Source organism: Pempheris klunzingeri, chromosome 11, assembly GCF_042242105.1.
Source record: "Pempheris klunzingeri isolate RE-2024b chromosome 11, fPemKlu1.hap1, whole genome shotgun sequence".
Taxonomy (NCBI): domain Eukaryota; kingdom Metazoa; phylum Chordata; class Actinopteri; order Acropomatiformes; family Pempheridae; genus Pempheris; species Pempheris klunzingeri.
This window is the reverse complement of record NC_092022.1, coordinates 10510649-10537360: the sequence shown is the minus strand read 5'-3', so window position 1 is coordinate 10537360 and position 26712 is coordinate 10510649. Positions and strand designations below refer to the sequence as shown.

The 26712-nt window shown below is 40.7% G+C and overlaps 5 protein-coding genes across 6 annotated transcripts; 4 read left to right on the top strand and 1 right to left on the bottom strand.

The window, feature by feature from the left end:
- Positions 1-499: 499 nt before the first annotated feature.
- traf3ip3 (TRAF3 interacting protein 3) lies at positions 500-7891 on the top strand. The gene is made up of 14 exons (XM_070840083.1): positions 500-623; positions 1448-2135; positions 2265-2373; positions 2467-2584; positions 2705-2732; positions 2850-2879; positions 4203-4298; positions 5030-5101; positions 5328-5468; positions 5632-5769; positions 5854-5989; positions 6139-6275; positions 6733-6849; positions 7111-7891. The coding sequence occupies exons 2-14, from the start codon at positions 1749-1751 to the stop codon at positions 7303-7305; spliced, it is 1704 nt and encodes a 567-aa protein (XP_070696184.1). The 5' UTR covers positions 500-623; positions 1448-1748; the 3' UTR covers positions 7306-7891.
- A 1107-nt stretch (positions 7892-8998) lies between these two features.
- dnase1l1l (deoxyribonuclease I-like 1-like) lies at positions 8999-11419 on the top strand. Of its 2 annotated transcripts, none has more exons than XM_070840007.1 (8): positions 8999-9149; positions 9245-9333; positions 9423-9491; positions 9602-9723; positions 10497-10609; positions 10788-10945; positions 11082-11178; positions 11264-11419. In XM_070840007.1, the coding sequence occupies exons 1-8, from the start codon at positions 9009-9011 to the stop codon at positions 11342-11344; spliced, it is 870 nt and encodes a 289-aa protein (XP_070696108.1). In that variant the 5' UTR covers positions 8999-9008; the 3' UTR covers positions 11345-11419. The 2 variants fall into 2 exon arrangements, with proteins under 2 accessions (XP_070696108.1, XP_070696107.1); XM_070840006.1 differs by having other exon boundaries at positions 9423-9509.
- A 429-nt stretch (positions 11420-11848) lies between these two features.
- Positions 11849-14745, top strand: LOC139210341 (RNA polymerase-associated protein LEO1). The gene is made up of 6 exons (XM_070840369.1): positions 11849-11992; positions 12081-13784; positions 13892-13958; positions 14075-14141; positions 14233-14346; positions 14446-14745. Exons 1-6 carry the CDS (start codon positions 11950-11952, stop codon positions 14536-14538), a joined length of 2088 nt encoding a protein of 695 aa, XP_070696470.1. The 5' UTR covers positions 11849-11949; the 3' UTR covers positions 14539-14745.
- A 908-nt stretch (positions 14746-15653) lies between these two features.
- On the top strand, positions 15654-18930 carry LOC139209886 (uncharacterized). Its single transcript, XM_070839773.1, has 7 exons — positions 15654-15835; positions 15995-16093; positions 16802-16833; positions 17232-17257; positions 17398-17451; positions 17538-17600; positions 17823-18930. Exons 1-7 carry the CDS (start codon positions 15754-15756, stop codon positions 18031-18033), a joined length of 567 nt encoding a protein of 188 aa, XP_070695874.1. The 5' UTR covers positions 15654-15753; the 3' UTR covers positions 18034-18930.
- Positions 18931-19626: 696 nt separating this feature from the next.
- LOC139209773 (uncharacterized) lies at positions 19627-26319 on the bottom strand. The gene is made up of 8 exons (XM_070839628.1): positions 25919-26319; positions 24114-24143; positions 23720-24028; positions 22539-22847; positions 21346-21660; positions 20998-21147; positions 20818-20890; positions 19627-20406 (listed from the first exon to the last, which is right to left on the bottom strand). The coding sequence occupies exons 1-7, from the start codon at positions 25947-25949 to the stop codon at positions 20847-20849; spliced, it is 1188 nt and encodes a 395-aa protein (XP_070695729.1). The 5' UTR covers positions 25950-26319; the 3' UTR covers positions 19627-20406; positions 20818-20846.
- Between the last annotated feature and the right edge of the window lie 393 nt (positions 26320-26712).

The following is a 26712-nucleotide window of genomic DNA, read 5'->3' as shown; positions in this document are numbered from 1 at the left end:
TGTTATGTACAGAATAAACAGATGGGGGTAGGATATGAATATTATAAATACACTATGGACAAGCTATGTGGAGTATAGACAGAGGTATACATATGAATACACTATAGGCCAGATAGAAACAGCCTGGACAGTCTTGTGAGCACATGTAGTGCAAGAGTCTCCACGTAATGTTCTGCTTCACATTTACACAATAATCCATATTGACTGAAGATGAAGCTGCCGATGCTCTGTGTGGTCATCAACACCTTTATTAGATCAATTATTGAACCATTTTAATAAAAAATGAGACTGCCGGTTTTTTTTAATTTCCAAGAGGCAACCACACAGACTCCACAGCTCTCTGGGTTTTATCCCAGGCTGCATGCAGGGGGAACTGGCTGGGCCTGTATGTAATCTTGGGGCCCACCCGTGTGTGGCATCAGCTCAGTGCAAGTGGCTGCTGAGATAGAGGAACATATGACGCTGTGGTTCCCTTCACTTCCTGTAAAATTATGTTCAACAGAAACAGCTACATGTGAAACACAGACAAAACGGTCACACACTGTTTCAGAAGAGTGAGAAAATGGATATCTGCTCAACCGCCTCATGAAGACTTTCCCCCTCTGAGTGAGATGGCGTTGTAGGTGAGCTCTGTTATGGTTTTCTGCCAATTAAGCAACATGTTCTCTTTGCATTATCTTGTTCATTCTCCCTTCAGAGCCTCATTCAGCACTCGCCGGGGCCTCGTCTGTCTTTGATAACTCTGTAGCTCAGTGTTAAAGGAGCAAGGAACAATTTGATAATGCATCTATGAAAAGTACTACTGTACTAATAATACTAGAAATACTGCTATTGCTGCTTCTATAGTAGTAGTAGCCTGCATGGTACTACAATTGACCCACATGGTGAAAGTGCATTTCTGAGCAGCACAGAGCCCCTTAGATGTGAAAGATACTGTTAATTTCTTTGCTTTATTTTATGCATACAGTTTACATAGGTTCATAACACAACCACTGACTTACTTTCCTATGTCTAAGAAGGTAAAAGTCTATTGAGGTTAATAATCAGGACAGTGTTTGAGAAATACAAATTCATTTCACCCAAATATGATGGAATATTTCAAATGCTTACAGTGTTTTGTATGAATATGAAAAAAAGAAAATTGACTGGTTATATTTTTTCATATTGTCCGAGTCATTATTTTGCACGTGCAACTCTTGAAAATCAGATTTTTCAGCCATCTATATTTAATATGCATCAGTAAATGCTATGATGTTGTTTATCTACTGTACAATACACTCCAACAACAATATGTTCTTGATAATATGTAATTTATTTCCTGGTACATTGTAGTTGTCTGTAGCAGCCAGACGAGCTGCCCGTCACAACACCAGCCGTTTCCTTATCATTCATTCTCTCATCTGCTCTGGTTTTTACCCGCCACAAACAAACTCTCCTGTCATTTCAGGTCCAGCCAGTTTCTCCTGTCCTGCAGTAACACCTCCACCACCATTCCCATCTAATAACCTTCCCCGTCCACCTGTTCACCTGTTCACCTGTTCACCTGTTTCCCCTTTCACTTTCAGTATATATACCAACCCATTTGCATTCATTCCCTACCAGACTGTTTATCGTGCTTACGCTTCAGCTCTCCAGACTCCTACCCCTCTGCCTGACCCCTTTTCGGATAAGTTTGCCTGGTTTTGACTTTTTGCCCGTCCCTGAGTCGTGGATTCAGTCCTGGTTACCTGCTGAGCCTCTCCACTGCCATGGACGCCCTGGCTGTCAGTGGAGTACAGCTCTCCCTAGAGAAAGACTTTGACCGAATAGTGGAGCTCAGAGCAGCGAAACGTGAACACCTGCGAGGACGCAACAACATAACTTCATGTCGCAGCCCTACTAGAGAGTTTGACACAAAACTGATAAAGAACGAGCTGAAGGAAAAGAGACATCTGGAATTTCTGAGGAGGAGATCAGTGAGCCCGGAGCCGCATCCTTTGAGGTCTACAAACCGTTCCTCGAAGACAAAAGCTTCGGCAAAGACATTTTCAATGAAACATCCAAATGTCCTAAATACTCGCACAGCTAATGGACATCCAGTGATGATTATAACAACAAACAACAGTACAACCGATGGCCCAAGCACCAGCAAATGGGTAAACAATATATCCATGGACATTATTAGGAGTGTTATTTTACCAGATCCATGTTTCATCTTTCCACATCCACAGGGAATATTAACTACATCTTCTTCCTCTTCTCCTTCTTTCTCCTCATTTCCTCAGGCTTCATTATGGTCAGAACAGGTAACACTGATGAGTGCAAGGACAAAACCATCTACCTCCACATCAGCGATAAAACAACCAAACCAGCAAAGGACGAAGAGTCATGATGGTAAAATTCTTGCCATTCTTGTAGAACAATTAAACCAGGAACTGTCAAATGATCTACTAATAATGATGTTTTTTTATTACTCTCCTCTGAAAGCTCAAAAGATGAGCATCAAAACATTCACCCAGACAGAAAAGATTCACCAAAGATTCTCCATTCAAACTGAAAATATTCCTCAGAAAAAGACTCTGCGAGAGACCAGTATGCAGACAGAGTGAGTTTACTTTAAAACTCCCTGAAACCCGATTAAAGCATTCAGTCTCAATTTTGACATGAGAGACAGCTGTGGTTAGTGTTTTTACATTTCTATAATGAGATATCTTTGTCTGTGCAGGTCTGGTCTTGTCACCGTCAAGGAATCAGTGAGTTTCAGGCTGTTGCTTTATTCACAAGGGTTTTGAATCTAAATGGCATTTTTGAAAACATTTAAATTCACCAAATTAAACTGCCTTTAATTTCTCTCATCTGACTCATAATAGGAGCTTCAGCGGTTAGCTGACTACTTGCAGGTAAACCAACTAATTTCTATCAAATCTATCAAAAATTTTTAAAGTGACATAACATTTGATTGTTTAATTAACAGATTCTTCCTCTCACAAATTTAAGTTAAATTGGGTAGCACTTGATATTATACATTCCTCGGTTTACAGTATAATTTCATTGTATGAATCAAGTACTAATAAAGTACTTGCTGGATCTGGCAGGTATTTTATAGTGGAAGAAAACAAGACTATGTTGAACAAGGACCAGGTATCCTGTATTTATTTTTGTAAATACTGGATAAAAGCTGGTCAGGGTTCTTCTCTAAAGCACATACTGTAGCTCTACAGCAGGTTTTATCAGGTGGACATCAAATCTTCTATGAGGTCAACTTTATCAAACACTGTCTATAAGCAAAGGGAAAATATTTTACTGTATTTTATTGATATAAGGAACGACACCTACAGTACAATGTAGTGAATCCAGAAGAACGAAAGCTTTTATTACTTTATAGGTGTACTATCAAAATTGTGGAATACATAATAACATAATTACTTTATGGCAGATGCTATTTGCACCCGAGTGTCAGCAGTCATCAACACTATTTGCTCCCAGGTGTATTTTGTGCTTAATGTACTCTGCCCTATATTTGTATCTGAGTTATTTTTGTTATTTTTAACCCAAACCATGATCTTTTCCCAACCTAACAAAGTAGTCTTTGTACCTAAACCTAAACAAAGTGTGATTGAAAACTGATTATAATAAAAGAAAACTGAATTATAGAAATTAACTCAGTTTACAATTAAATTAATGTAATTTACTGCTGGTCTCACACAGGATTTTTTTTGTCCTGGGTGACAATCCTATAACTTAACCACACCTGAATTATTTCAAACATTATTCTGCAGGACCAGACTGGGTGTAAATAGCTGGATAGCAGCTGTCTGGCTATTTGCACCCTGCTGCAAATAGACACTCCATTACTTTGTAGGTTCTGCAGAATATCTGTATCTGTACCTGTACCTGTATCTTATGGTGTTCAGTGTTAGCGAACTTCGGCTAGATTTACAGACATCGCTAAAGTAAGACTGTGACTTAATGACTCATTTCTACTTTTTTTTATATGTTCTGAAGTATTAAGTCCATTGCCTGCCTTCTAATGTTCAAGCCACACATCAGACTCTCACTGTTTTAGTTTCACCCAGTAAATGAGATGATATCTGATGTTTTGAACATGAGTTACTTTAAAAATCAGGTTACACCCCAAACAGACGATGCTGTCTAACTTTAACTACACTCAGTATGTGCATGTTGTGGTAGCTTTCTGTCTTGTGCTGTCTGTTTTCCATCAGGAGGCCCTGTGGAGAGAGGAGGCCGTGAAGAAGAAGCTGGCGAACCTCCAGGACAGCGTGTCAAACCTCATGAACTCCTCCAACAAAATGTGGACAGTAAGACACTCCATCTGTACGCACAGGCTGTTTGCTTAAATCAAACACATCCCCAGCGTTTCACAGATACAGTTTCCAAATACCAAACACGTATTTCTTGTTTTATAAGGTCATGTTGTTGCTGCTCATTGTTCTTTGGTTCCCTGGCTGACATTACGCTGAAAATGTCTCTGTCACAGCCAAGTACACGGCAGTGCATGGCTGCTGCTGCCACAGGAAGGCCTATGCAGGCTGTGGTTTGGAGCTTCCTGCTTCCACTCAAGCCTATACTGCACAGGACGAGTGCAAGCTGTCATTCTTATACAGGAAGGGTGTAGCAGTCAGTAGCTATTATAGGTGCATTGCATCCTCATTAGCTCTCTTTTGGCTTGTGGCTGTAATGAAGGAAGAGGAGACATTGGTGTTTCCCTTTTTCTTATCGTTTTTTTAATTTGAAGAGCTAAGAGAAGTTATTGATTTGAAATAATTTAGGCGTTTCATCGGTGAAAATGATTTCTTACTCAGGTATGTTATCATCAGATAACTTGTATGGTATTTTCCACACTAATGACAGTGCAGGGTTGTAAGCACATGCAGATATTTGTGATCTCTCTTGATGCTGCAAGTTCCCTTTGTGCACCAGTGAGTGCAGATGGTGAAAGAACATACTGTCACAGATTTTGGTACATGAACCATTAATTTTCCATTTGCAGGTTACAGAGTGACAGTCACTTCCTTTCTAACCCACACAGGCTCGCTGCAGTGAAGACCTGCTGAGAAACAAGATCAAGGCTCTGGAGGCGCAGCTGCAAGTCTGCCTGCAGGTAAGAGCAGCTGCTGGTGGTAAAGAAGCAACCATTGAGTGTTTTTAATCATGCAACTTTTTTCTATTTCTTTGCAACAACCTAAAAGCTTTGTCCACAGCCAATGTGCTATACGCGTTCACTCTGTCATGCAGTAATTGTGCAGTCGAGTGTGGAGTGTGTTCCTCCATGGTTTTTGTTTGACATCTCACCCTGTAGCTCAGCAGTGTTTTATCCTCTTTTGTAGAAGTTCCCCAAGGATGGAGTGAAGAAATTTGTGATACAGATGGAGAAGCAGAAACTGCTGTATGAGGAGAAGGCCCTGGTCGCCCTGCAGAAGGCCACACAGGAGAAAACTGAGGCACTCAGCAAGGCAGAGACACTGCAGGTTAAATATCTAGCTTTTAACTGAAATAAGAAGCAAGAAACACAATGTCTCTACCTGACTATGGAGAAAGACAAATACATGTCACAGCCTCATTTGGGTTTTTCTGGTGATAGATGTGTTGATATCAAAAAATCTTGATGATTCTTTGTATTTTTGCCACCAGGAAGCGCTAATTACTGCCAAGGCAGATGCACTGAGATGGCAGAGCCTCTACGAGGAGCTGAAGCTGTGCTCTGGACAACTCAGGGAGAACCAACATCTCAGTAATGAACAGCTGCAACAGCTGCACAGCCAAGTGGAGGTACAATATAGTCTGTGACCAAACTACAGTGAGGTCAGAAGTCTCAATGTCAGTGGTTGTGAAAAACATGTGTGTTCTGTGCAGCTGTCCAGAGCCAGAGAGGCCGAGCTGAGGGAGGAGGTGGTGTCACTGAGACGAGAGAAGAGGGAGCTACTGAACAACATCTGCCTGCTGGAAGAGGACAACCAGATGTTAACAGACGAAATTCAGCACCTTAGAGGCAAGACACTCACACTTTAGAGTCATGTAATCTTTCCTGAATCTTTCTGGCTGTAATTCAGCGATTAAACACTGAGTACTCTTTGTAGCATTTAAAATACTGTGGAAGCATCATGAATCATTTATTTCAACTGGTTTTCTGCTTCCTAGAGGGCAGCAATGAGAACCATGACTTTACGATGCAGGGACGTCTGGCGCCAGAGCCACAGCTGACGGCGAGGAGAGACTCTCAGGCAGAGGAGCAGCTCCTTCACACTCAGGAGAAGCTCAGACTCAAGGAGAGAGAGGTGAAGTGGAGATATCACCATATAATGTAGCACATTTACAACCTTTTATGACTGCAAACTGCCACATAGGTAATAATTACAGTAAGTGTTTCACAAGATTAGATATTCATGAATCCACACATTCACATCCTGTGTCAAAGTGTTGTGTGGAGACTGATGCATAATGAGAATGAATAGTTACAAAAATGGTTAAAGGTGGATTAAAAATGTATAAGAAATTATAAAACTTTTACTAAATTATTTGCATCTCAGACATATTTATTTAATATTACTTGTCCTCATTTCGGGTGGAACATTTTAGAAATAAAGGAACATTTTGCCAATATTTTGACATTTTACTCTACTTACACATAAAAAAATGCATTTCTAATGATCACCTGTGTTATAAATATATTTCAAATGGGTTGCGGCCAAATATGATCTACATACATGCCCCTTCCATATGGTGTGTGCGCAGTGTGAGGAGCTGCAGACAGAGCTGTATACCATGGAGCAGGAGTGTCAGTCCAGCCAGGCCCGGCTGTCGCAGTGCAGAGATGAGCTCCGACAACTCGGCCACCGCCACAAGAGACCGGTGAGAGGCGTGTGTGTGCCTGTGTGTGTGCCTGTGTCCTTGCTATACTGGAATGCTCTCATGTGCCCTTTTATTATTATGACATTATCAGTCAACAGTTATGAATAGTTTTGCACTATCTGTAACAATATATCTTGTACACTGTGTAACTTTCTGCTGCAGTAACGACCACAACAAACACAACATCTGCCATAACAACTATGATTCCCTGCTCATATCTGTTTATTTTTAATATCAGACATTTCTCCCCTCTTTCTTTAGACACTGTGTGGCTCCTGGTGGAAGGTGTGGTTTTTCTTTCTTCTCTTCCTGGCTGAGGTTGCCATGTTGTGGCTGTGGTATCCTCCTTTCAGAGAGCAAGTTGAAGACCTTTACTCGGACATAGAGACGCGTATTGAAGACTATCTCATGGAAATGGCATCTCCTCAACAGTCATGTTGTTTTAGACCAATATGATAATGTCAGTGCTCAGGAATATTCTTTTTGTTGCTTTTATTTTAAAATAAGACTTTTCTGGGATGTAATTTGTTGATATTTTTGTATTTTATACAATTTTAGACCTGGAACTCAGTGTGTTTGTTATGTGTGATAATGTTGACGTGTGTGATGTTTGCGGAAAATTCAAATACAAGTGAACACCTCCATGGTGAAAAATGTGGCAATGTTTGTTTCTAATGTTTGGAACTATGAAAACATGTTTAAAGCACTGTCAGCTTTCAAGTTGGCTGACGTTAAAGTCATTTTAAGAAACTGTGAGTCAACTGTGTCAACAAGGTAGGATGTATCCTTTGCACTGTAAACAGCGTATTTAGTCAAAAGCACCACCTTGAATTATTAAAAAGCCATATGAAACATATAAAGCCAATAAAATAAAGACAGAATATCACAGTATTTCAGCTGTTGTGGGGATAATTAGTCAGTAATTTGAGGCTTTGGCGAGTTGTTTTAGATTCACTGTTGCACTCAGTAAAAGAGCCATTAGTTTTACATTATAAGAGATTTATATTATAGGAAATAAATGTTTTTACTAAAACAAATGTTACTACTTGTTGAGTTTTCTTGAAAAACATTTCAATGTTGGAAAGAGTCAAAATTATGAAAAGGGTCAGTGGTTACAGCACTCAGTTCATGGTAGAATTAAATTTCTCATTACACAGCAAACCACTTTCACATTTTTTTGTACAAATGATAGATACATGTACATATAAACAGCCTTATAATATTGTAGCTGGTTGAGCTGGACCAGATTTTGACTATTGTGTATATCATACTCAATTAAACATTTATATTTAAAAGTTTTATATGTGAAATTGTGACTTGCAACTATAGCTGTGAAATAAATGTAGTTAAGTAAAAAAAATGCAACGTTTACCTATGTAAATGTATTTGAATTTGAAAGCAGCAGAAAATGGAAATACAATTAAGTCAAAACTAAAAATCTACTTCATTAAATTCCACCAGTGTATAAAATGTTGATGTTATTGCAATTTAACAAGATGAGTTTTTTTCAAATGTGTCAATAATGATTTATATTCTAATCATTAATCAGTGGCAGCACGTGTCATGAACAGAGCTACTGTAGAGGGGGAACTGTGCAGCATTAAATAAAGCATATTTTTCTGCAGATATCAGATGCATCACATTGTGAGGGAGAGCCGTCCCCGTCACATTGTCTCAGTGATGTGATGGCACCGTGTGCCAACCACCAACAACTGAAATGCCACACAAATGTTCATGAAACTGACAGATGTGACACATGGCACCATCTATTGTCTGATTACACTCAAAATCAGAGACAAAAGATACTAAGAGCTGAACTCTCTGAGCTGTTGTTCATTGTATTCAGGGGTTTTAACTGTTCCAGATAAAGCTCCATTCTGAACGGCCACTGACACAGCACATCCACCACACTGATCTGCAGCACCTGTCTTTCACCCACATTTACCTGCATGTTCCCCAAAACACACCACAGGTCATTGAAGAGATGGATCTTTGCTGTGCTGAGGTTAGTCTCCTGGTGAAACTGAAGGTAAGAGGCTGCAGAGTGTGTGCGTGGGTGGGTGGGTGGGGCAAAGTGGTTTGAGAAACATATTTCACAATATGAAAAAGAGGATGTTGTCAAACTCTCCTTTACCTCCAGAGTGACAACCCTCTGCAAGATGAGGACTGCCGCTCTGCTGCTTGTTGTTGGGTTGTGTGTGCTGAACATCACATCTTCCCTGAAAATCTGCGCTTTCAATGTTCAGAGCTTTGGTGAATCAAAGGCAAACAACAAGAAGGTTATGGGGATCCTGCTAAAGGTACTCTGCTGTTTGTGTACAACAACTAGAGCAACATCCACACAAAACTAGACTACTGATAGATCCCTAAATTCTTCTTTTCTTTTACTCCCAAGATTCTCTCTCGGTGTGACTTGAGTCTTATTCAGGAGGTCCGAGACTCTAAAGGAGAAGCAATACAAGTCTTGGTGAAGGAGCTCAACAGGTACAAGCTTTCACAGTGAATCCTCTGTCACATAAATCAACATCCAATCAACACCTTCAACTTTATCTCATTTCTGTTGTTGTCAGCAGATTTGACAACTCCAACTCATACTCCTATGTGGAGAGTAGAAGGTTGGGGAGGAAGAGCTACAAGGAGCAGTATGTCTACATTTACAGGTATCACACAGGACCCACTGCTGTTAATTAATTAGTGGTCGGTCTAACATGACGTTCTTCATGTGGTGTTTATCCCCTCTCATCTTCTCCAGGGACAATATGCTGGAGGTCATGGAGCATTATCAGTATCCTAAACAAGAAGGAGAAGGGACCAATGAAACTGATGTCTTCTCCAGAGAGCCTTTCATCGTTCGCTTCCACTCCCCTACAACACGTGAGATGAAACAGAAGAAATAACACAGCAGTACACACTCACATCCCATTTACAATCTGAGGCTGGTTGAACATATTTAGACTTTAGACTACAGATAATTTATCACTTCATCTGTTCGGCTGTCGTAATTTGCCATGAATTCTGGGTAAGTTAAGACATTTCTGCAAACTAAAAAAACGTGGCTGACTGAGTAACCACATCAAACTGCTCAGCTCGCTTCACTTCAGCGGAAAATGTCAACAGTTACAACAGTTGCTGGTGAAATTGAAGGATATAAAAACCTGCCAGTTGCATAAATCAGGTTGTTTTGCACTTGTAAACATCATAATCAGGTTTCAGAAAGCTGGGGTAGCTCTTTTCCTGGTTTTTGAAAAACCTGGCTATGCCACAATACTTTATACAGGTCTCTAATCATCCTCTTTCATGTGTGCGGGTAAGTTTTTAACTCTATCTTGTGATGATTCTTCAGTAAACTGAACTGTCGCTCTCATCCTTCACTGCTAATGATCAGATTAAAATGTTAAATCAAACAAAATGATAAATGCAGCAAAGTTCAGGCAACCAAACTGGGTTCATCCTCTGCTGTTATGACAGACTTACTGGAATCAGACACTTACCGGGAAATATTGTAATGATGTACACAGAGATATGAATAATCAGGTTTCATGTGAAAAAACACATCCTGCTGAAATGACTGGGAAACTAGTCTAGATGTAAACAAGTTCACTGACAATGTGCCATAACTGGTTGGGTATTTTGTTTTTCTTTTGCAGTGGTGAAGGATTTCATCCTGATTGGGCAGCACACCTGTCCCAAAAATGCCATGAAGGAGATTGACCAACTTTATTCCCTCTTCAAAGAAATCTACAAAAAGTGGAAGACAGATGTAGGTTAAACCACATCATTAACATCATTATCATCTTTTATTTGACCCATAACCATATGAATTATCTTTATCATTTGTTCCTTATAGCTTGTTATACATATATATACAACATATGATGACATTTATGAGTAATTTCGATCTGTTGAACTTCCCTTTTTGCTTCCTTTCATTCACCCAGAATGTAATGATCTTAGGGGACCTTAATGCCGGCTGCAGCTACGTCACCATCAAGGGCTGGAGAGCCATGCGCTTGAGGAGTGACCCCAAGTTTCACTGGTTAATTGGAGATGAGCAAGATACTACCGTCAGAGAGAAGACACACTGTGCCTATGACAGGTCAGAGCTCAAGTAGTACAATTACTTTGCATGCGCACTGTGATAACTTGATTATTATGAGTGCTGTCTGCTGCAGGCACCCATCATGTTACACAGGCTTATGCCTCAAAATACGTTTTTTTACATTTTCAAACAGGATCATTGTCCATGGACGCGAGATTATTTCCTGCATTGTGAAAGGTTCAGCGCAACCATTCAACTTTAAAGAGAATTTCCATCTAACTGAGGAGGAGGTAAACATGTTAAAAATGCACCTTTCTTGAGTTCGATTATACACTTAAACTGAACATTAATACAGTTCTTGTGATGGCACTCTAGGCTCTTGAAGTGAGTGATCATTTTCCTGTAGAAGTTGACCTGAAGCCCAACCACCGCTACCTTCTCCGCAATGAGCTGTAGATCGCCATCAACCAACCAGGATGTCTCGATTTTAACTGTAGTTTTACTTGGTTTCAGCTGCTAAAATAAATCAAAGTACCCAACAGAATATTGACTGACAACAATTTGTTATAATGACTCTAACTCCTCATAAAGTGGCACTGCACTCATCTCAGTTAGATAAGACACCAATACGAGTTGTTTCAACGTGAAGGAACTGCCTGTTCAGCTGCTGGAGTTTATAACCCAGACCACATCAAAGTTGACATCATTTCATGAGCTCATGAAGGTAGGTTCCTGCAGCAACAGAAAAAAACAAAACATTACTTTTGTGATTTCACCTTTTTAGGGAGCCTTTTTAAACACTTTTTGCATTATCTTCAGTTTAAGGGTAAGTTTACCCTATGTAGACATTTGTAGTCACATATTTAACCGAATGTATTAGTTTTAATGTGATTTTTATGCACCGTCTGGTTGACAGGAAACCACTTGCAGCGAGAATAGATGAGAGTTGTTTCGTGCTCTCTTCCTTTCTGAGAGACGAGATCATCTGTGGTAATGCATTAATGTTTGTCTTGATATAACTACTATTGCTGTATAAACTATTGCTTTCGCTTTTTGTGAAGATGGACCAAAGTCTTGCTGATCTACTCTGTGATGCATTTTCAGGTAAGAAATACTTTGTATTATGGTATTTGTTACTTTTTAAAAAATATCTACAAAAGTATATAATTTTCAAACGATGGTATTGTTACAGAAACATCTGTTCCATCATACTCTGATGGAGATTTGGACTTTGAGAATTTAAATTTTGATGAAAAGTTTGAGGAGGACAGAACAGGCATCTCTCATGAAACAAAGGAAGACAGTGCTCTGCACCAGGAAGCAACTGGTCAAACTGCAGCTTTGTCTAGCATGGAAACTAAAGACATATACAAGGATGAAAGTGTTGATGAAAAGCAGTGTGATAAAGAGGATTTTGAAGGTGTCAGTGTCATGAGCACGGACAACGCACCAGAGGAGGATTATACAAGCTCAGATGGAGACTCTGAACAGGACGGTTCTGTCTCTGGAGGCGATGAAGAGGAGGATAAGGAGGAGGGTATGGGAACAGGAGAGAAATCAGGGGATTTGTTAATGTCGGTTCACTGTGGCAAAGAGTTTTGCGATGGTTATAAAGAGGACAGGATCTTTGCAGAGGGACAACCTCTAGCCCCAGAGGGTGCTGAAAACCCTCAAGTTAGAAACAAGGAGCAAGGTGAGAGTGAGAGTGATGAGGAAGCGTCCTATTTTGAGAGAGTCCCTGAACATGGCAGTGAGATGGTGATAAAAGGTGATGGGATTGAAGAGGATGAGCAAGAAAGTGAAGAGGAGAAGCAAGTGGACTCTGATTCTGAGTGTGAGGGCATGAAAATTGAGCAGGAAGAAAACACTCTTGCTCTGTGTTTTGAGCAGAGGGTTGAAAATCCTTGCAGAGATGGTACAAAAGCCAGTTTGGAGTTTCCGGAAATATCAGTGCAAAATCTGCAGGATCTTGTAGCTGAAGTTGATAGTGAGGAATACTCAGAGAAAATGAAGGATTTCTCGGGGGAGGAGCACCAAGAGGCGGGTGAGAGCTTCGCAGATTATCCCTCAGACTTTTCCTCAGGTGAATATGCAGAAGATGGAGGTAAAAAACAAGAGAGCAGTCATCAGTCGACTGCAAAGCAAAACGCCTGCCTGGAAAGAGCTGTGAAAGACACGACGTGGATGGGAAGAGCTGAGGACACTGATGAGGAGGGAGATGAGTATCTGTTCAGCAGAGATTTAGAGGTGGATGCTGATGAGTTCAGGAGTCTGGGTGTGGCAGCTGGAGGAAAATACACAGATTATGTCGAGCACATGTTGGGCCGTGCAGCTGTGACAGGGTGTGACGATGGAAGTGAGACGGGTGAGAGTGATTCCTACAGCTCCAGTGATGATGATGAGGAACATGACGATAATATGTGTTTGCAAGATCATGAAAACAACAAGCAGCTGGAGGAGACTCATGAAGGTGGGGGGAGTCCAGCGTTTGCCAGGTGGAGCACATCAGATGACTACAACAGAGTGGATCCAGCAGATTTCAACATAAACTGGAATCTGGAAACAACTGATAGCCTCCTGTGTGAAGACCTGTTAACCACAGAGGGTGCAGACGGGGCGGAAACACTGCTTTCACATTTGACTCAGCGTCCTGCTGAAGACGTCAACACCTACTCAGTGGTACAGAGGGGGAACATAAAAACCACAAGCCCTTCCAATCAGGGATCTCTGGATGATGACTTCTTCTTCAACACTGAACTTGAAGCCTCCGGGGTCACTGAGGTGGGACAGTTTGGAGACGCCGAATACGAAGAGGAGAGGAACTGGGAACAAGAGCAGGAGAGAATCAAGGCTTTCAACAAGTTTTATGATGGCAGTGGAGAGAATGGGAGAGAGGGTGAGTGAAGATGAGAAGAGTATAATCTTTATAAGAAATAACATTTTCAAAGTGTCGGGCATGTGCATACCCCACAATTCATCAGTTTCTATTCGTTCATTTTTTAGGAAGGCAGATAAAGGTTCAGTTTTGTGCAAATCCATTGTCTCAGGTCATTCACTATCAAACCGACAGGTAAGCAGAAGTCCTAGTAAGTATTAAACTTTTTTTTTCTTGAACGATAACCACAACCTGAGCTGTGACAGATCCAAAAAAAAAAAATGTCTGGCTGCATTTTCATTTCTCACCAGTGACAGAGATTCACTCAGCAGCTCCACAGAAGGGGAGGAGGACCTGAGCTCTGCAGAAACATCTGAGGTTTGCATCTGGACACACATGAGCACACATGGAAACACACACAAACACAACCATATTTTCAGTTGTTTTAAACTGTCTCGCCTTTGTCCAGGAATTACAGGAGCCAGACTTCATCCCACAAATGAAACCTGCTTGTGATCCCCCGAACACTCAGCTACCAGAGAATGAACCAGATCTCAGCGACACACGAAGCTGTACCAGGAAAGTATGTACTCACTGTCCCTTACTCAGCATTCACTTTCTCCATTTGTTCCTTCATTGTTTGATCAATTCTTCCTCTCTGTCCTGTCCTTTGTTCCTGCAGTGTCTCAGCATGCTGAAGGTGATACTGAAGATGACTGTGGTGATCATGATGGGACTGTTGATGTTCTGGCTGACAACAGACCAAGCAGGCTAGCTCAGCCAAGTGTCGTTCTTTTAGGACAAAACCAAATTTTTTGGTCCTTAAAGCGTGTTAACATGCTCACAGGTGATGGGAGAAATGAGCAAAATGACAATATTGTGTTGCAAAAATGTGATGTATAGAGCTAGACATTCAGACTTGTATTATTTTACCTGTAATATGCCATTTTATGCTTAATAAAGATGTATCTTTGTTAACAATGATGCTGATGTATTTGTATGAACTCTGGATAAGTCAATTTCCAACTTTTTGCAAGTGTTGTAGATTAAATCGGGGCTGAATAGGCCTAAATCTAAGACATTGTGATGTGATGGACAGTGACTCAGTTCTCTATTTTACTTAAATTACAATTTTGAGATACTTCAGGTATTTCAGTTTTCTGCTTCTACCTCTCCTCATCACCACAGAGGGAAATCATAGACTACTTTTTACTGCAAAGTATTTATAGTTTCTAGTCACTTTGCAGATAAATATTTCAACATGCATAGTTGAAATCAAAACATGCAATGCACTGTTACAGATTAAACTGCATAAAAGTGTATCATATATATGCATTAAGTGGTTCATTAGCTGTACTTCAACCAGGTAATACATCAAAAGCTGCTATATGATAATACATCTGTAATAATTAACTAAAAATGTATATGACACTCTAAAAAGGGGCCATTAAGCATAATGAGTTTTTAAATTATTCTTGATACTATTGTGTATTTTTACCTGAGTGCAATTCAATTGCGTAACTTTTACGTGTAACAGTATTTTTACATTGTCGTATTACTACTTTTACTATTATTACTACCAATATTAGCATTAGCGTGAGCATTATTCAGTACTAATATCACCAGCCTGCCAGTGGCGCTGCTTCTTCTCTGGAGAGAAACCGGAATGAACGATAGAAACCATAGAAGAAGAATATGTGACGCGGAAACGGAAATCATGTAGAGTTTGACAGAAGGTGCAAATGTTTTAATACCTGGATAATACAACGAGAGCGGGGTTTAGTCTCTTCTCCGTGTTTCCAAACAGCCGTTAAACTCCGCAGAGGGTCGTCCCCGCCTGCGCGTTCAACAAAACGAGCTCCCGCTGATTGACGGTGGGCGGAGCCGCCATTGTTGTCTTCTTTTGGCAACTGAAGCTTAACCGAAACAGAAACACACACAAAAAGACACAAAAACAGAGAAATAAAGAGGAACAGACAACGTCAGAACAATGTCTTCGCTAAGTGGGAAATCTGCGCAGGAAATTAGCGACCTGCTCGATGAGTACGGGATAAAACACGGGCCTGTGGTCGGTGAGTGGCTCAGCTTTAACATTTACTTTGCGCCTGTTTTTGAATCTTCGTCCGCAGGCCTCCCTCCACTGCCGGGATGAGGTTGCCGAGTTTACTCCCGTGGTGCTGGTTGGTTTTCTGTGTGACCTGCAGGTTGAATGTGTCTTATTTTGTTCTTAGCTTCCACCAGAAGTCTGTATGAGAAGAAGCTAAAAGAGGCCATGGCCAAAGGGAAAAAAGCGAAACCCTCATCTGACAAAACCTTCTACAGAGAGGAAGGTAACTGTGCTTTAGTTTAATCCACACCACGAACATCACTGAACAGTAAAACTTTACTTTGATAAATACACGTACATGCACAGATGTGTAACTCTCATTTCACATCCTAAGATGTAAAAGTGGTTTACATTTTATTATACAAAGGACTGTGTTTAAAATAGGTCAAGATGTTCAGACTTTTAGTCCCCTCTGACCTCAGTGGGACTGTGGATGTAATATAGGAAGCTCAGTAGCTCAGTAAACAGATAAATATAAAACAACACTTCCCATGATTCACTTACCTCAGGCTCCCTTTTAGAAAATATGAAGTCTCAAGCCAAAGGTTATCGTCTCAGACTATAAATCTCCTTCCAAAGTCACCGAGGACATTAATCTACTGTCTCCAGGTTGAGTGGTCCTCCTCATGAGGAGTAAATAGATCTTCATGTGTAAAGTCTGTTCAGTGTTCCTTTAAAGGCAGGAAAAATGTGGGAAATCTACATTTATAACTGTTGTATTTAGCCATCATAACGGTATTCTTTCTAACAAATTCATTTTATGATAAAATAAGATACATAAAGCCCAGTAAAACAGCTGGAAACATTTATTGTTTTTAATAAAAGAGGATTAAACACTGCTCCTGCGTGCCATTGAAGTGTAATGTAACTAATGTAATGTTAATGCACACTCTCCCCGACATTAAGCCTCATGTTTCTGTTTTCATTTCAGAGGAGGAAGTCACCTATGTCTACAAGACACCTGTACGTATCTCTCTGCACGCTCCTGTTTTGTTTGTGTGTGTCCAGAGACCCCAACAAGCAGCCACCTGGTCTCTCTCTCTCATATATATATGTAAGACAATCAGACACTCCGGCCCCTTATATAACATGTACAACCACATCACAGAGGGATGGGTGCACATGAGTGTGAAGCTCCATATTAGTACTCCTTTATTATTGAGAGGTTTTGTTGCCTGATTTCAGTCAGTTTTATTTCTACAGTCCAAAATCACATATTTGTCCTAATTTAAACAAGACTTAAAACTCATTTGTTGTCTAAGGAAAGCCACAGATACCAGTAGCAGTAATTTAAATCCATATCAGTACGCACTGTTTATATCGAACACTGTTGTACATTTTCACTGCTTCCTCTTGTGCAGGTGAGGAGCGACGGTGCTGGAGACAGGTCAGTTTTTTTTTACATATCCTGTGTTATTTGCTCCAAACATTAATTATCTATCTTCTATTCCTTGCCTTCCTCTACTTCAGTATATTAGATTAGCCAATCAATCTAACTTATTGATTACTTTATTGCTGTGTATCTAGTGGCCTGTACATGAGGTCGAGACCAGAGTGGAATGAGAGTGAATTTGAACAAGCGTAAGTTGTAATCATACAAACTTTTGCTGTAGTTGCTTAGTCAGTTGGTGACATTCGGGTAACGTGTTTTATGTCGCTCTCTACAGGACGTCCTACTCAGGCTACTCGAGGTCAAAGCCTGAATACAGAGGGAGGAATTTTGATGATGAGTAAGTGTGTTTATATAACATCAAATCGCCTAATTTCATTGTACTGCAATGGCAATAAAGGCTATTCTATTGTGTCTTCAGATGTTACAGACTAATTTATTTGGTTACGTTTAGGTTCAAGTTTTAAAAATATTTTGTCACTTAAGTTCCTCATTGTTGCATAATTAACAGAGTTAGTTACAGTTAATTTTAATAGTGTAATTTGTTCTAATTCTTTTTCAGACCCTACATGTACGACACGCCGTCCACTTACAGAGACTCCTATTTGAAATCGACACCTATGAAATCCAGTCAAGATGCTTCGAAGGGAGCCAAGTCATCTCGCCTAATCCCACTCTGGGTTCAGTTTGTGTTTTTCCTGGCGGTGGCGGTCTTCCTCTACTTAGTGTTTTCCAGTATGGAGACAAATGAGTCCCTCAAAGGAATAGAATGATGCTCAGACTATTGGGTGGTTTATACTTCTTTATGCATTTTAATTCAGTGAATGTATTTTGGTTAATGTCTTTTATTTCCGACATTGCGGTTTATGCAATATTTGTGTGCGTTACATTTGCTTGCTTATGTTCATCAGTAAAGTACATTACCACTAGAATAGATGACAGTTCTTTTTTAGTCAAAAATACATGAATACTATAAGCCTCAGTAATTCACAGCGGGTCTGTTTGCTCATCTTTTTTTTTTAATCCACATCAGATTATAATTTCAATTTATTTTATTCTCAATTTTATTGTATTTTTTTCCACCCAGACTCCACAGTGTTAGTGTGTTTTAATTAACCAACAGTTCATTATCAAAGATAATGCAACAGATTTATCTAGTGTCCCTTTTTTCAGTCTTCTGGTTGGTTAATATGAGACAGACGGTCTATGAGTCTGAATGTGTCGTTAAGAAGAAGATTTACCAAATTTCTTGTAGGTTACAGAATCGACAACAATGCTTCCTCTCGTCAGTTATAAGAAATAATTATATTTCAGCTGGGACCGTTTTTCAGACCAGCTGTGATGTAAGTGCCTCAGTGGTTTTATAGGAGAAACTGTGATACAGAGTAATTGTTAATGTTTGTTCAGTGTTTGATAAATAGTTTTAACAAAAACTAAACTAAAAAAAGTTTAGTCTTGAGGTGAAAATATGAAACTGCACTGTTTATATAAGCTGTTATGCCATGTTTATGCTTTGTTTCTGAACACTAAATTCAGCTTTTGTATTACATAATCCAACTCTTACATCCCAAAGAGTTTGCTGTTGTGATTTGTTTTGTATTGCTGTTTCATAAATCAAACTATAAAAGATCTTGTATATGTAAATTTGAAGCTTCGAGTGATTTATTCAGGAGCAGACAAAATTTAAATGTTTAAATATTTCAGGGTACAAGAATAAATGAAGGTTAAGTGAGGAAGTTATGCGCACATCATTTAGGTGGAAGGCTAGCAGTAGACGGCGTCTGCCACAGAAATATTTTTAATTACTGATGACATTTCGATCCTAATTGGATCTTCATCTGGTCAACGTGCTTAAAAGATGGAAATCACACCCCTATTTATACATCATGCAGAGCAATGGGCTGATCTCTAATGGCAGGTGTGTTTAACCATCTTAAACAGCCAGTGATAATCATCCACATGATCAGTGGTAATTCAATAAAGTGCATAAAAATAAGTTCATGGAGAGACAATAGAAAGTCATGCTTCAAAAACTGCATCTTCAATATACAGACACTATCAGGTACATACATCATCTCATATAATGAAAATATATACTACCTACATTTTGACAAAATAGAACGAAGTTTTAGTATTAGGCCTTCTAATGATGAAACACAGCAAAGCACTGACAAGTAAATATGGAAACAAAATGTGCAAAGAAAATGAAACCTCAGTGCAGATGTTTTGAAGCATGACTTTCTCTCCATGTACTTGTTTTTATGCACGTTATTGAATCACCACTGATGTTTTGGATGCTCATCACTGGCTGTTTAAGATGGTTAAACACACCTGCCATCATAAAGATTGTCAGGTTTATAAACATGGGTGTGGTTCCCATCTTTTAAGCATGTTGACCAGACGAAGATCCAAGTTGGATCGAAACATAAATCGATTCTATTATGAACCATATTATGTTTTTTAGCTCATGTCGTTTGATCTGATGACATAAGCAGTAAGATGTCAACAAAACAAAACTGACAAGAAGCTCCAACGACAGCAGCATTTTAATCAACTACAGCTTCTATTTACAAACTTTTAAAAGCAGTAATGTACATGTTGTAAATGACATAAGATGCATAGTGCGGTTAGACTTAAAATACAAAAACATCTTCTAATCCCTTAAGGATCATTGATCTGTAGAGGTGAGTACATAATAAGCTAGTGGAGCCTGTCAGTGTTACCTGGTAATAAATACAAAACAATGTTTCTAAACTGCATATTCACAGAGACCTGAGGAACCCATATCACAGTTTCCCCAGTTTAGCTTTTAGTAGCCGTTTTAAAATCCATACATTAGGGTTCATGGCAGTAGCCAAAGTCAGAGTGGATGTGAAGCTGAAGTTTGAATCAATACTGACTTTGAACTAGAGACGGTTTTTACTGTCTGCCTGTCCTCTGAGGTTCTTAGCTGACATCTCACCATGATCACATCCATTGTTTCTAGCACTAACACAGCTCTACGTTAGTGCCCAGTAAAAACGGTGCCTCATCCAAACTAACTTTTCCAGAGGTGTGATGGACGGCCGACCAAGCTGTTTGGTTCTGTGTTACATCCCCTGCTGACTGAATCCACAGTGGACGCAGTGTGAGAGCCCTCTGACTATCTGTTTATGAAAAAAGAAACACCAGATGCTTCAGTTGAATTCACTTGTGTGCTTCAATTAGAATAGATGATGATGCTACAGTGCCTATAAAATGTGTTCTCTCTCAATGCTGAATCAAAGTAGATTTAATGTAGCAGATCTTTGGCATAAATAGTCATCCGACATACTAAATCATCATGGGTGCCTTATGAGATTAGTTAAATGGGCATCCCCTATGTGTGGTCAAGAGGTTTTAGTTAATTGTCATAAATACACCTGTATCTAAAAAGGTATTTTGGTAAAAACTCACAGGCACAAATCAGGAGCTGGACATGAAAATATTAAATCCTTTGATTTACTGTTGTTAAATAATGAAACATGAAAACACCATTTTACAGACTCTGTATGTACAAGAATCGTGACCGTCATTACCTTTAGTAATCTGTTGCCTTCGTACCACGTCATAGCTTGTTAATTGATAAGGCGACGTAAGTGTTGTCCACACCTGTAGACAGAAGCGCATCTGTTACTCTGAGTGCACATACAGGATGTTTTCAAAAAATCATACCTCCGTGTGAGGCTGAAAGGCTTTTGGTGGAAAAAGGAACTTACAGGTTCTGGTCTCTCGCTCCAGTTCAGAGGGCTTCTTCTCCTTGTTACACAGTACCTTGGCCACAATGATGATAATGATGACAGCTACAACAAATGTCAGGCCTGACACCAGCCAGCTGATCACCATTGGACTCAGTACTGGATCTGGATCTGAGGGTTAGAGGAGTTACACAGGATCACACGCAGATGTTTATTATATCCGTGCAATATCTGACCACTGAATGTGTAAGCACCTTTTATCGTTTTCATCCTGTTTTATGTCTGATGTTAGGCTGTTCCAATCTTGAAAACCAATGCCTATATTATCTACCTACGGTCTGTCTCTATAATCTTCAGCGTCAGCTTTACCTCTGATGGCTATAGGCAGGGGCTGGCTTTCTCTGGAGACGAAGGTGCGTCCACCCAGCTGGACCCGATACAGGCAGTAGTAGTAGCCCTCATTGATTCTCTGGGCGCTGGGGAAGGTGAAAGTGACGGATGGGGTGAGGGCAGGCAGGGACTGGCGCACTGTGCCGTTGGAGCGGATCAGACGCAGCTGGAAGGAACCCCCGGGGTACTGCTGCGGGGTGGAGCAGGTGATGTTAAAACTGTGGCCTTTAAGGACGGAACCAGCCGGGGCCTCAGTGGACGTGTTGTACCAGTGGTGGGGAGTCAGGAGTTCCACTGTGATCAGTCAAAAACAATAAAAGTAGGTTATAAAGGGTAATAAACCATAGAGAAGTCAAGAAAGTAATGACAATTATATAAAAATTATACGAATGACAATACAGACTAGTAGTGAAAATAAAAAAGTATAAGAAGATACTTAAAACATTCAATAGGTCCACTTCACTTTCTTTTTGGAGCTTTCAACATCAGTCTTCAGCAAATAGAGCTGTCTGAAGGCGTGTTTTTCTGTTGTCCATCACACACACACAGAACAGACACTCCTATTTTCACCAATCCAGATGACCACACAGGCCACGTAACGGCTCACGTTCCACTCGCACTACAACCTTGTAAACATGACCCCAAGTGTATTTTTATGCTTCGAGTCTATTTTCTAGTTTTATGAGTAAGTAGACTGACTGCGTGTCGGGCACCAAATGCTGCCAAAACGTGGGTGACCTACACCCAATACTGTGCCTGAATGCATCCTCTGTAGACACAGACAGACTGAAGCTGCTGTTGCTGCTGCTTCTCTGCTTACATACTGCGAAAGAGAACATTACAGGATATTCTTCGACAGAAGAAGACCAGGAGAAAAACTAGTAAATAGTAAATCGACCTCACACATAATATTCTCAAAGGCCAACACTGTTCTTCCATCCTCAAAACCAAAATGTTTGGTGTGCTGTTTGTTAGGAGAAAAGAAATTCAATAAAATTACATCAATCCAGATTCACAGCACTAAAGGTCCTTGAGAAAAATGAATATCAAAATTGGCACAAACCCAATGCTGTAGGTTGAGTGGGCAGAGAATAAAGTATTTAATGCAGTTTGCACAACAAACCAATGCACAATAGACTTAATATAGACTAGAAAATGTAGTTATGACTCACCCACAGTGATGTTGATGGAGTTGCTGGGTGGAGAGCTGAGCAGCTGAGAGGGGAAGCCGCCCCTGATCCTGTACCGACAACTGTAGCTGCCCTGGTGGAAAGTCTCTATGTCAGACAGTGTCAGCTCCACTCTGGTCTGGGTCTGGTCCGCCCTCTGTGTCACCAGCGGCGTGGACACTCCATGCTTGTACAGGTGAAAGTCACTGAGGTGGTGACCCAGCAGAACACTGCAGCTGAAGCGAACGGCCTCCCCGGGGGAGAACACAGTGTGGGGTGACAGCAGGGTGAGGGTGGGATTTAAAAGGGTACCTGTGAGTAAAGACAGGTTAATCACACTACTACTTTCGCATATTATTGCATCAGCGTTCCTTAAAGAAATGAATTACTCTTTCATTTATAATCCTTTGAAAACGTACGGCCGACAGCTGGCCCGCCTCTGGCAGCGGGAGGCACCGTTTGTATGATCCTGTTTAAACAGATCTAAAATAAAAACTATAATGGATAGAGTATTCATTCTTTTTGCAGCAGAGAGCTAAGACACAGTTCTTTCCATTGCATGCCTGTATTGCAAGTTGATGACGTCATCAAATTACATTTGAGTGGTACAAAATGTAGTGACAACGCTGTGCTGCAGTAGCACTACACAGGAAGACCAAGGAGGGAAAGAGGCTCAAGTGGGCTCAGTTTCAAAGCTAGAATAAAGATATGGATACAATGTGAAACTAGACCAGCTAGGGAATACCACTGGTACCACAGCCTAGCTTATCACCAAGGGGGGTAAATAATGTTCCAAAGTCAGGCTACATTTTGGCAAGAGAAAAACTGATATAACCATTTTCATAGGACTGTAAAAAAAGATATTGTAGGTCTATAGTGTATGCAAACGAGTTAGTTATTGTGTTAGTGTATTGGGTAGGCCTATGGAAGTGACAATCATGACTATAAGCAAAACTGCCAATGCAATGGGTGTATATTTCTGTTCTATAACATTGTCTTTGCACTCTGCTCATAAAAATAGCCATAGCTATACTAAATAACTAAAAGAGAGGCCTTCAAGAATAAATGCTTTTACACTTTGCGCCATGCTTCAATTGACACATGAAATAACACTTAAGAGCATAAAAAAATTCCAATATGTTTGAGAGAGAAAAAGCATATTAATTGAGCAAATGGAGTCTCACCTGAGCATTTCACCCCTGCATCATTCTCATGGGTGCAGTGGGAGTTACTGTGGAGGACAACAGCACAGCGTTTCAAACTGGACTCGTGTCCAGAGCACTGGACATGCCGGAGCCAGATCTCTCCCTTGCCGGTACCAAATGCTGCACCACGTAGGGCAGATTCAGCTAAACCACAGCCCAGCTCCAGGCAAACCACATCGGCCTCCCGGAGGTCCCAACCATGGTCACAAACAGTCCCCCACTGGTCATGGTGGAGCACCTCAACTCTGCCAGAACACTTGTCCTCCCCATCGACTAGTCTGACCCCACCTGTGGATCAGAGAATCATCACTCAGACACAGAGAGTGTGGAAACGGCTGTGAACACAGCAGCTTTAGATCAGTCCCAGGCTTACCAAAAGCACTGACTCCATCCCACAGAACACCTGTCAGACATGTGAAGAAATCACAAACACAGATTAATCATCAGGCAGAAACATGTTCAAATCCACTTACAGTGGGGCAAAAAAGTATTTAGTCAGCCACCAATTGTGCAAGTTCTCCAACTTAAAAAGATGAGAGAGGCCTGTAATTTTCATCATAGGTATACCTCAACTATGAGAGACAGAATGGGGGGAAAGAATCCAGGAAATCACATTGTAGGATTTTTAAAGAATTTATTTGCAAATTATGGTGGAAAATAAGTATTTGGTCAATAACAAAAGTTCATCTCAATACTTTGTTCTATACCCTTTGTTGGCAATGACAGAGGTCAAACGTTTTCTGTAAGTCTTCACAAGGTTTTCACACACTGTTGCTGGTATTTTGGCCCATTCCTCCATGCAGATCTCCTCTAGAGCAGTGATGTTTGGGGCTGTCGCTGGGCAACACGGACTTTCAACTCCCTCCAAAGATTTTCTATGGGGTTGAGATCTGGAGACTGGCTAGGCCACTCCAGGACCTTGAAATGCTTCTTACGAAGCCACTCCTTCGTTGCCTGGGCGGTGTGTTTGGGATCATTGTCATGCTGAAAGACCCAGCCACGTTTCATCTTCAATGCCCTTGCTGATGGAAGGAGGTTTTCACTCAAAATCTCACGATACATGGCCCCATTCATAGTTGAAGTGTACCTATGATGAAAATTGCAGGCCTCTCTCATCTTTTTAAGTGGGAGAACTTGCACAATTGGTGGCTGACTAAATACTTTTTTGCCCCACTGTAAAATGTTAACAGTAGCAGCTATCTACACTTAAATGTTCATTCAAAAGCACCATAAACTACAGCCTCACAAATAACCACACATTTAAATCAGTTCTCTAAAACACTTAATATCAAAACCTTTATGAGGGTAGCATTTATTACAGGACTGTTGTATTGCCACATGGCAGCAATGCGCAATTGTGGAAAGTAGCAAAAAGTCTATTTTTTCTCTAGAAATATGCTTTCATTGAAAACAAGACTGAACAAATCCATCTCATACTTAGTGAAATTAATAAAATAGAATAGAATAGAATGAATGGTTTCTACAGCCCAGGCAAGTGCTGCCTATTATTCCAGTAACCTTCCTATCTGGGCTAAACTGTATCATCACAGTGTATTTTCCACCTTTAAAGGATCTACAATATATTGTATACTAGGAAGAAAATGTTGTTAAAGATGACTGGGCTTATTCACAAAAAAAAAAAAGTGGAGCGACATATAGTTTCAGCTTAATCTCGTAGAGCCTTCTGTTAAAACTATGATTTCCAGTGATGTCATTTATAATCTAGATTATATGTTACACTCACATAATTACAAAATAAATCTGAAGTTTTTCCCCTTTTAAATGTAATCAAAAGTTGTAAACGTAGTGTCAGAGTAGCCTGGTGCTACCAGAGGATGCCTGGGGGGCGAGAAGTTAATGTCTCCATGTGGCAACACGGGTTTAATTGACGTTATGTTAAAATTCAGTTTTTCAAAGAAGAACAAGATTTCTCGCGTTTAGTAATAAGAGAAAACACTCCTCCTCCCTTGGTGAACGTAATGCTGTGACGCTAGTTAACGCTAATCAATGCATTAGTGCTACTTAAACCTAAAATAAGTGCTAGTTGCGTTGCATAATCACACAAACCTTAAGCTAGTTACCTCTGTGGTCCTGCCTCGGAGCTAGCAGGCTAACAGGCTAAGCTAACCTTCACTAGCTGCCCGCAGGTAGCGGTGGGTGTCTGTGGGCTCGGCTCACCTGTCAGGAGGATAAAGAGGAGTCTCAGCATCGTCCCCCTCACCCGTCCATCGGCCGGCCGGGAGGGAAGGGTGCCCTTTGTCGTGGTGATGGTGCTGACAGCCGCTGAAAACCGGTGACCGCACAAGACATCAGCTGGCTTGTGGCTAAACACAACTGACGGCTAACCAACTTTGGCCAACTGACACTGTGCAGCGTATGTTAGCTACAGACATAGTAGAGACCTCACTGCGGCTAATACACTAACAAACTATTTAATCCGTGTGGCGGGATAAAGTGGGCCTGCCGATGAGTCCACTTGAACATAATGTCCGAGAGGCCGGTGGGGATAACGACAGGAGAGCTACATGCCGTCAGGCCGCCGTACTCACAGCCAGCAGCCGGGACTGAGCGCTTCTCATTGCGGCAGACAGAGGTCAGCACCGCCGCAGAGCTGCGTCTGACGATCAGCTCTCTGGACTGGGACTTAGCTGCACACCCTGGGCCCTACAAGGAGGGATAGTTCACCGGTTTACTCATGATGGTGTTTACTCATCATGCTTCCTGCTTCTCTACACAGCTGTCTTGTGTCCTCTGTGGCTCTGGAGGAAATAACACATTTATTCCTTGCTGTTTTATTTTTTTAATCAAATTTTGGTTTGATTTATATATGTTCTACTGAGCGAATATATTGTCCTTATTGTTATTATAAGGAAGTCTTTCTCTGTGCTGCCCCACTGATGGCCTGTGTGACCTCTGTGTCCTCTTCCTCTTGGATTTCAGCCACACCACCCAAATGTCTCATGTCTATCTCT